The sequence below is a fragment of the Lissotriton helveticus genome, chromosome 6, assembly GCF_964261635.1.
Source record: "Lissotriton helveticus chromosome 6, aLisHel1.1, whole genome shotgun sequence".
Lineage (NCBI taxonomy): Eukaryota > Metazoa > Chordata > Amphibia > Caudata > Salamandridae > Lissotriton > Lissotriton helveticus.
The window spans coordinates 246811457-246822584 of record NC_136067.1 but is presented as its reverse complement, the minus strand read 5'-3'; the positions used below and the strand labels follow the sequence as shown (position 1 = coordinate 246822584).

The following is an 11128-nucleotide window of genomic DNA, read 5'->3' as shown; positions in this document are numbered from 1 at the left end:
AGTCTTCTGTTTTGTCTGTTATACATTGGCCTGTGTGTCTTTCAATTGTTCATGTTGCCTTACTGCTTGTTTGACTGATGTTGTTCTGCCTTCTTTACTTGTAGGTGCACAAAAAAAGACTGAGGAGGTGCTGGTTGTTTTTTCATCCATCGCTCGTTCTACTGCCAGACGGACGTCCTTCAGTTGTACGCCACGTGTGGTGTGTGACTCATCTGACCAGACATCTCTGCAATTTGTGCTGCTGTGAGCTGACTGACATCAGAAGAAGATGGGCCCTAAGAAAGCTACCAGGTCCTCCACCACGAAGAAAGTTGCTGAGAAGAAGGAACAGAAGAAGGAAGTGTCACTTAAGTCTGGTATGGACCCCAAAACCTTTTTTGGGACCCCAAAAGGTACGCCTGCAGCAGCGGTGTCTGGGGTGCAAGCTGGGACCAGCACATCCACATTAGTGGGGGCAAGCCAGCATCCCAGGGCCAAGCACATGATGAGGGTCGAAGAGGTAGCCAGCCTTCTGTTTGCGAGCAGTGATACTGAGCCTGGACTAAACGTATCGCTGTCTCAAAGTAGTACACAATCCAAGCAAGATGGAAGTGCTCAACAACCACCGCCAGCAGTAGATGTTCAACAACCACAACCACCGCCCGCAATAGGAGTTGTTCACCCACAACCACTTCCCACAACAGTTGTTGAACAACCACAAGCACCGCCCTCAACAGTTGTTGAACAACCACAACCACCGGCCGCAACATTTGTTGTTGAAGAACCACAGCCCGCAATAGTACTTCCTCAAGATCAACAACCACCATCTCCGCACGCAATAGTAGTAGTTGTTCCTCCCGAAGTCGGGGCAGTTCAGGAAGTAGAGCCTCATTCCGAGCAAGAAGAAGAGGAAGCCACTTCTGGAGGTGATCTATTTCCTTTGAATTCACCAAGGGAAAGGAGGGTTAGTGCATCGAGTTCTTCGCCAAGCATCCCTTCCGATGACCTTGATACGGATTGGCAGCCACAACTATCTGCGCATTCAAAGGAGAGACATCCCAAGAAGACCAGGCTAGGAAAAAGGAAGTTTCCAGGCAGGCTTGAACTTATGGAGGCCGATGTAGGTGAGCAGGATACTGCTGGTGATAAAGACGGGTCTGACACTGTCATCATCACGAGCGTTATTCCTGGTGCAGAGGATGTAGAGACCAACATTTTCACCCTATCCAGAAATGCTGCAATTAGTGATGAGCAGGTAGCACGCATAACTCCTACACACTCAACACCCAAAGTAACACCAGCTCCCATTTTTTCATCAGCGAAGGCCCGGCAGCATCCGACATCCAGCAGAAGCGCCACTTCAACAGAAGGAGGTAGTGGCAGTACTAGGACTGAGCTGTTACATAGTGAAATTCAACAATCCTCCAGTCCATCCGGCATTGGCAGTGGGTCCTCCTCTTCCTATGGCAGGAGACAAAAGTTTACCTCCCCAGTGTGGGACTTCTTTACGGTTCACCCAGTTCAGGAGAACATTGCTGTATGCACCATTTGTCATGTCAATGTTAGTCGTGGTAAGCTTGGTACAAACTATGGTACTGGAGGCCAAACGACCCATTTGAAAAAAACACACTTGATCAGGTGGGAGAACCAACTTGCAAGCTTAAAAAATGTTAGCACTGGTGTTGGTGGGGATACAGTGGTACAAGGTCCACTCATGGTTGACCAGGAGGTAGAAGAAGAGGGAGACGATGACCTTCTATCTAGGAGTGGTACGCAAAGGAGCCCTGTCGCCAGCACTGCAGTGGTAAAGTCCACATCCTCCGCATCAGCAACTTCTCAGTGGCACCAGAGTCAGCTGGAAACACCAAGGAGTGCAAAGTCCGCGATGCAAGGTGGTCCGTCTAGCATAACTCAAAGAAATGCAAAGCAGCGTACCATTCCTAGCATGTTTAGGAAAGTACGAGCGGAACCACCCAGTAGCACGTTTGTACAATGCCAAACTTGTGAAAATGTTAGCACTGGACCTTCTCCCATTTTCATTTGTTGAGGTTGTTGGATTTCTGGAATTAGTGGCAACCCTCTGCCCAAAATGGAACGTTCCCAGTCGCTACTATTTTGCCCGAGTTGCTGTTCCAGCACTACACCACGACGTGCTGGAATTGATTGGGAAAGCCTTACAACAGAGTGTTGTCCATTGTATCCACCTGACAACAGACATGTGGAGCAGTTGCGATGCTACAGATTTCATGTGCATCACCGCACACTGGATCTCTTTTGCAGGTGTTAAAGACAAGTTAACTTCAGGCCTCCGTGACGTTGCTGGAATTTTTAATGATACGCGCAGACATGCAACTATAGCCATGTTTGGTATGGACAAAAGTCATACTGCTGAAAACATTTTGTCTGACTTTAACACCAAGGTCTTTGAATGGCTGAATGGCTGAAACCAAGAGGCCTTAAGATTGGTTTTGTTGCCACCGACAATGGCAGTAATGTAGTGAAGGCAATGAGAGAAGGACATTATTTCAGGGTACCCTGTTTGGCACACTGCATTAACTTAGTCGTGCAAGACTTTCTGAAAACTGAAGCCAAAGTCAGCAACATACTGATCATCTGCAGAAGAATATGCACGCACTTTAACCATTCTTTTAAAGGACGGAAGCTGCTACGGGTCATTCAGCGTGAGCATAACTTGCCAGTCAAAGCACTGATCCAGGAGGTCCCAACACGTTGGAACTCAAATTATTTCATGCTTGAGCGTCTCTTTGAGCAGTACATCCCACTGAATGCTTATGTCATGTCAAGAAGATTAGGGGATCCTACTGTTAATCTTAAAGCCCTGACCATTGAGATGTGGCAGTGGGACCTCATTAAATGCATCACAGAGATGCTACTACCCTTTGAGGTCTTCACACGTGCAGTTAGCAGGGAGGACTGTACTATGGGCCAAGCCATCCCATTGTTGTACATGCTTGAGCAACAGGTGAAGGAGGTCTGTCAAACATACGAAGGTGACAAACAAAAAGTTGATGCATATACCTTGGCCAAGGGCTTAACCAACCGCTTGTGTACAAACGCAAGGCTCAACAATATTGTGTCAGGTGAACATTACATAACTGCAACAATCTTGGATCCACGGTACAAATTATTTGTCAGCAGTAGCGCAGTAATTCCTTTTTCAGATGAGGATGTTGACAAGTACAAAACTTCCATAGCTGCGGAAGCTAATGAGTTAGAAACTGAACGGCTGTTACTTAAAGGCCTGCCACTGCCAGCCCAGGCCAGTCCAAGTACTCCTGACGCAAGTTCTTCACAGCATGAGAGCAGTGCGTCTGCTTTCCAGCAGGCACCAACAGTACCAAAAGCAGCACCTACACGATCTGATTCAGCAGACCCAACCAAAAGCATAACTGCTTTTTTTCTACAGAAAGGGATGGGTAAGTCCGTTGCTGTTGCAAAGGGAAAAGAGGACCAGCAAAGCCGAGCCCCAATGAACACTGAGCGGATGGTTCAGGCCTATCTGGATGACACAACAGAGGTGTTCATGGAGCAAAGCCCATTGGTCTATTGGTATGAAAGAAGGAGACAGTGGCCAGTGCTGAGCAGGCTGGCGATAAAGTATCTGGCTTGTCCTGTAGCCAGTGTCTCTTCTGAGCGGGTTTTCAGTGCTGCTGGTGCCATTGTCACATCGAAAAGGACTAGTCTCTCCCCCAAAAGCGTGGAGCGGCTGACAATGATAAAAATGAATCAACGCTTCATACCACCAGACTATCAAGTACGTGAATCAGCGCCGGATGAAGAAAGCGAGTCCGAAGACCTCCTCACTACTGGGTTACATGACCTACTTCTGTCCGAACGCACAGAGTTTGAGGACGAGCTCCTCTTCCCTGACAACTAGGCTTTTAAATTGTTACTTTCTCCCTTCCATTATTTGTGTTATTTTCTTATTAACAATGGCTTTCTGGTGCTAAACTGCAAATTAAAAAAAACCACAACCAAATCCATCCCCACAACTGATTCTTTTTATGTACCTACTGGAGTTGCACGACTGCTTTTATTTTCACTGTATCTTTTTATTTACCTACTGAAGTTGCACGCCTGTGCATTTGTTGACTGCAGCACTCCTCGGAGTCTTGCTCCATCTTCTTGCCTCCCACTCAAGTCAATACAATTCCATCTTGCCAACCATACATTGGATGTTGTATGTAGATGGAGTATAGTACAATAATGTAGCCTCTAACAGTCCCTCCATAACAAGTGAACCGTACAGTCATGACTACAGCCATCCTCTATATCATTTGAAATCTGCAACTCATCACTGTCTTACTCTTAAGGCTACCACCTCTGTCTGCAGGCATTCATAGAGACTCTTCAGTGTCAATACTTGAGCAGGCATCCACAACTGAAGTCAACTTGATGTGATTTTTAAAAGGCTCGGCAGCATCTGTGATCAATCATCTGATAGTGAAAGACAAGAGCAAGACAGGTATATTAAATGAATGATGCAATGCATTGCATAGGATGTTTAGCTGACTCTGAGCAAATGTGCATGGAATTAAAGTATACTAGTAAGTTCAGACTCACGTGATGGGCAATTTTTCCATGTTATTTAATAATATAAATTATTTACGCACTTGTGATCCTACTACTACAGGTGCAGTCAGTACTTAATTTATCGTTCGTAGTCACTCACTACAGAGTAGACTGAGTTGCTGGTGCTGTTGGACTAGACGTGCCAGACCTGATAATGATGGTGACCCCACACATATCATTGCACGCTGCCAGTCAGTTCGATCTGCGCTGATTGATGTACGATGTTTCTTGGAGTGGAGTACAAGGTAAATACAAATAAGAGGCACAGCACAGTAGAGTAGACCCAGGCTACTTCATGTGTGTGCACTGCACTGTGCAGTGGTACAGCACAATAGTGGTATTATTGCTGACTGAGAATGACGCATTGATTTGGTTGATTAATTTTGAAAACGCTAGGTTGCTTTTTTAATTTTTATGCCCCTTTCTCTGGCTCAGGCAAATTGTTAGGTAAATGCAGTTTGTGTTACTGCGACCCTGTGTCGTGGGTCTGTTCTGTGCTGGCTCCTATCTTTTCTTGTACTTCTAGATTAATAATGATGTGCAACTAGTAGACTTATACATAACATATTGTATCGAAGCCGCCTCAGTCTGAAAGTCCTCTCTCTCTTTACGACTATTCCGCTTGTATTTTTTTGTTGATCTGCACTGTATTTCAAATACACTTTGTTTAGGTCATTCACATTCTTTTGTATTTGCCTTTTCTTTTTCAATCCACACAGGCTGGACGTTGTTCACCCACTGCTATTATACTATGAGCGTCTACTCACCGTCCATTACCACTAATCATGATCATCAAGCAATTGGATGGCGGGAAACAAAGAATGATATTCTGCGTATCCTGGTTCTACATTTATTCCTTACATTCATTGGCTAGTGGATCAAATTCAACATCATAAATCAGCGTCTTCATTGTTTTGCTTTTGTTGTCTACATGCGTACTGTTTTTATTTCTCAAACCTTTCCGCAACACCCCGTACCCATCCATTCAACAAACCCTAACCCTCTTCCCCCGGGCTGCGTGGTTTCATTGAGGTGCGATGTTTGTTACATTAAATATACACCAACAATTTGATCACGCGCTTGCTGGGGCAGATGTGGTGAAAAGCAACAATAGTGTCAGACTCATTTTCAACAAGGCATGGACGGGATCTTCTTCTGCTTCCCAACTCAAGCTCTGTGTATAATGCCAACTAATTTACCATTACCATCAAACAAGCAATACGTAATGAATTGGCGTCATTGTTTGTGTTTAAGTTTACAGCATTATGATTTAGAAAAGTTTGACGTTGACGTGAGTACTACAACTACAGTTGAACTTCTTATCTTCTCTTGCACTTACTTTCCAGTCCCCAAAACCATTGTTTTGTTTCAGTTTAGCAGTTGCAAAATTGTATTGGCTCAGTCGTGTAATCTACTGTACTTAATACTTATACTACCCCCACATTGTCTATCACGAAAATGACTGTCTCTTTCTTTTTGTCTCAAAATGCTACTGGCAGGGTCTGTCTACTACTATCTACTATCACAGAAGTTCAGAACAACAGATTCTTATCCATTGTCTTGGGAAACAAATGCAGCCCACGTCATCATCAGTAATCACAGGTAAGATAAGTTTGCTGTGAGGTATAACGCAAGACAGACTGGTAGTTCTTCTAATACTACAAATAGAACTCGGTGAGGGTTTAGCGCATCTACCTGTCTGCATGTTAAAGATGTGGACAATATATTTTTTAATTCGAAAGCACTGTCCCCCCTGACCTGCATGCCTAATTAAACGTTGTGATGTTGCACAACGTACATTATTTGGTGAAACAGTCCCCCCCTCCACCCCCCCAACAAACACAAATGAACTTCAAATGTTTTCTTTTGAAAATATCTTTGTCTCATTTTTATTTTAACATAACGATGATAGAAAAATAAAATATATATCAAATGTTACCCCCAGGCCCAGAGCTGTCCCTACCCTCCCCTAACCCCAACCAAATTTCAACGTTAAATGTACACCCCAACACCCACATCCGACCCACCAACAAAAGGATTTTAAAAGGGGCAAACAACAGGGTCCATTTCAAAGCCGGCGGGCTTTCAGGTGTTTGTCCACCATGATCTTTACACGCTCCTCTATACCGTCCTCCAGCTTCTTCCGCTCCTCCTCAAACTTAGTCGCTACCCGGCAGAGAATCTTTTTTGGGAATTCCCGGCACCTACATTTGCACGCATGTTGTTGTGGGGGGGCCGCCGAAGATGTAACAACTCGGCGGCGGGTGGCTGCCTGACCACGGCGATGTAGTCCTGCAGGCTTGGGGGCCGGGGCATTGGAAGAGGCAGCAGCTGCTGCCGCCGCCTCCTCCTCCTCCTCCTCGGCCTGATCCACCAGCCGGCGGTAGGCCTCTACGATAGCCTGCAGTTTCCGCTGCCGGGCCCGGACTGCCAACTCCTTCCTTGTTGGTTTTTTGGAAGGAGTAACTATAAAGAAAGAAACAGAATTGTTGTAATCCAAAATCCCCGCAAATCAAGAACACAACATTGATTCAACACATAGTGGGCGGCACAGTAGCACTAGCAAGCAAGCTGAGTACAAAAAATTGTGTTGCATCTATCTTGAACATTCTACGGCCTATATTAATTTGTTGGACTTTTTGGCACGGCATTATGCCTGCCCTAGTAGCATGGGTGTACTTCAACGGTCACACACATTAGAACGAACACCTGTCTTTTTCATATCTCGTTTTATATTATATACTCTGATTCCGGGAAGGCGGGAACAGTCTCAAAATAACATTAATTAACAGGGGGCAGCTAGTAGTACATGTCTAGTAGAGACTATCATTCTTTATATCGCGCAACAAACCTTATTTGGTTTGTGTTTCACCAGCAACGACCCATGCACCCAGTCGTCCCCTCCTTCCCTTGCCTTTGGGTTTGCCCAAAACACCGCTGCTGCTGAGACTATCCACTAACCACCGGTATTGGGTGTGTCTCCCAACCACGCTGGCAGCTGTGTTTTTCCCTTTCCATGCTTCAACAACAACCCATGCATCCGACTGCTATCAGCCACCTGCATTACTGTAGTGGTAATGCTAAGCATGGTAATGACAAGTAAAGGTAACATCATATATTGTCCAGTAGAGTACAGTGAGGAAGTTTTCCCCTCCCACCAAGTAATGCGGATCACTATTGAATGTAACTTACCATCGCCCGCCGCTGTTGGCTCCCCCCCCCACTGCTGCTGGTGTAGGTGTAGGTGCCTCTGGTCCTCCTGTCCCCGCCGGGATCGCTGAAGCTGCGCCGCTGTCCCCGTCGGCACTGGTGGATGGTAAGGGTTCTGCACCTATAAAAATAAGTACACCTTTTTAGATGGATGCACAGCCCCCTATGTACTTGTTCACCAAGAATGGAGTTCTTCAAAACAGTTAAGTACAACGTACGTAATCAGTAGGAGTCCACATTGCATAGTACAGCAGAGTCACTACACATATTAGCATTCATTGTTATGGTATGGTACCCAAGCTCATCTCATCTGTCCTGCTACTCTAGTCCTTGGAAATTGGAAGTGAACTATGTAACCTTTGTACATCAATGTATCCAGTTTTGCGCATGCTAACTCGCAGCTTGTTGCGCAGTACGAGAAGACGCCTTTGAGGCAACACATCATTGTTCAATGCATACACCTGAAGAGGTTGGAAAATAAAAGGGCCCGTATTTAAGTTTTCTATGTGGATTGTGGAATAGAGTTTGCTTACAGGTTACAACTTCTTTTTAGCATGGCTGCATAAAACTGGCATAAATGTATTTCATACTGTCTAACGTGCACCACTTTTGTCATTAATTTTCGGCAGATGAGAAGATTTCCTTCTACGAAGCGGACATTTCCAGAGCTTACAAAAAAAGAGGCATATCTAACCAGTATACGTTAAATGGTGAGGGGTCTCCGATATTTCCCACATTTCCCTATTGTGCACTAGTAGCTGTACAAATGTTGATTACTTGATTCTGCCTTTTTTAACTCTGGATTTTTTCTGGTGGGCCCTTCGACGTATTTCACGGAACAACTTAAAAACATTGATGTTACTTACTTACTTCTAACAAAATAAAGCTTTTGAAGTACCACTTTGACTCTGAAGTTTATTTTCAGTGTCTGTTGTCTTGTAGACTCACACGAGTGAGTGAGCCAAAGGGGGGTTTCTTAGGTAATGGTTTGTGTAATAAAAGCATTGGGCATCTTGGTATTGGGGTTCAGGAGTGTGATAATTGAATAATTGACCAATGACTGAGCCCATATAGGTTGTCGTTCAGTGAATTGTGCGTTCCTCAGAGTTCTGGGACTGAGGTGTAAGTAAGGTCCAACCTGCCTATCAGCACCAACATCACATTTTCTGGTGCATACATAGTTATGTAATATGTATATGACTCCATAGAAGATAGAATATCCACAAGACTAGTAGTGGTATACTAACGTTTACAAAATACTAGACAAACATCATTCTGGATGCATACTTGGTTGGTGTCAATTGCCAAAGCAGACACATTACAGAGGAAAAAACAAGCACTGTTGGACTTACTGGGGACAGCAGCAGGATCCTCAGTAGAGGAGCTCTGTGTCCGTGGTTGTTCACCCGCCGACTCGGTCCCTGCATTCTGCTTGCCCCTGGGTTCTGTGGTTCATGTAAAAAATAATAAACAAAGAGAAAAACATTGAGTGCTGTGAAACATAGACATCATTGCAAAAAACACTGCTAGAACATTAAAAGAAACAAACATTGATCTAACAAATGACTACTGCCTTGCAGGATTCACTGACTGTATACTTGTAGGAAACAAATCACATGTTCCATAAACATTCTGATTGCAGATTAATAAGTAACACAGAGGCAGTAACACCTGAACAACACCACCGATTCAAGAGATTCAAGAATGGGGTAATCAATTATCTGTGAGTAGTCATTTCTTTTTCATTTTTGCCAGCAAAATGCCATAGATCATAAGGAGGAGACATGCAGAAATTTTGTGCATACACGAAATTGTACGTTCGTTGCATCATATTTTGTTCTGCTACTGACTGAATGCTACTGCTGCCAAGCCTACCACTCATTAAACAAACTACATCAGTTCTATGGAGGGCTGAGGCAGGGGTGGCTCTAGGCTCATGGTGGTCCTCCTGGGCAGGGAGCGTAGGTAGGGGGCCCCAGAAGAGGAGGTCGGGGCGGAGGACGGAGGACAGTGAAGAGGGGGAGTCAGTCAGGGTGTTTGGAAGTGGAACAGAGCCGGAGGCAACAAATCCATGCCAGGGGCCGCAACGCAAATATGTATCCATCCTCAGAGGATTATTAAATTAAGGATATATATTGGTGCGGTGGCCCCTGAAGTTTGGTGGCCCTGTGCAGTTGCACAGCTTGCACATGCCTAGAGCCGGCCCTGGCTGAGGTAAGAAGAACAAAGTAACTTTAGCATTCATTGCCAGAGGAGGATTCGATTCATGCAGAAGAGAAGGCCGTGAAAAAAATGCTACAATATGCAAACTACGTACAATTATCCATCCACCGCTATTTCACTGACGGACAAAGGAAGGACAAGACTCTATTAATAGCATTAACTAACTTCAGTTCTCTACAATAAAGAAAATCTCACATCAATAAACAGCAACAGCTAGCGCCAAGTTGAAACAACACGCAAGAGTCAGTGAAGAAGAACACTGTCATACAATTACAGTAGATATACCGGAATACATCGGAAATGTAACTAGGAGCAACAGTCATCGCGTTACTTATTCAGCCAATATTTACAAAGATACAATAACAATATTTATACTACTATATATATATATATATATATATAAAACTATATATATATATATATATATATATATATATATATTCACTGAAAAAACCATAGGTTATAGACCATATATAGTTAGGAATTAGCATTTACAAAACCTTGAAAATTCACTGAAAAAACCATAGGTTATAGACCATATATAGTTAGGAATTAGCATTTAAAAAACCTTATTTTACTGACACAAAACCATTGAAATTCCATATATAGTTAGTTGCACTAACTATATATTGCGCACCCGCAATCCACTGCTGATGATGTCACATATTACATCATTCATGACATGGTCAGTGACATCACTGATGACATCACTGATGACATCTCAAATGACATCACTGATGACATCACTGATGACAACATCCAGTGACTATGTTTCTGTAAAGTTAAAATATGTCTTACATATTGAAGAATGAGTGGATGTATAAGTGTCTGGACGAAGGATTTAGTAGGTGCATGACTGAATGTATGAGTGAGTGATTAAATGTGTCTCACTGAGTGCATGGGTTAGTGACTAAACTGTCTTAATTTGTGCATCATTATGTCTGTTGTTCTGTAAACTGCTGCATGTGTTGATCAGTAGCTATATGAGTAACTATATGGGTTATTGATTGATTGCCCAAGTATTTGCATGGGAGACTGAGTGTGTGTGTGGCTGGATGGGAGGTGTGTGACTCTGTACAGATCAATGTGTACTTGTATCAATGATTGTATAAGAGAGTAAGTA

General features: G+C 43.9%; 1 protein-coding gene across 1 annotated transcript; it reads right to left on the bottom strand.

Annotated features, from left to right (window-relative positions):
• Positions 1–6640: 6640 nt before the first annotated feature.
• Positions 6641–9420, bottom strand: LOC144762242 (uncharacterized). The gene is made up of 3 exons (XM_078647386.1): positions 9135–9420; positions 7765–7903; positions 6641–7038 (listed from the first exon to the last, which is right to left on the bottom strand). Exons 1-3 carry the CDS (start codon positions 9207–9209, stop codon positions 6641–6643), a joined length of 612 nt encoding a protein of 203 aa, XP_078503512.1. The 5' UTR covers positions 9210–9420.
• Between the last annotated feature and the right edge of the window lie 1708 nt (positions 9421–11128).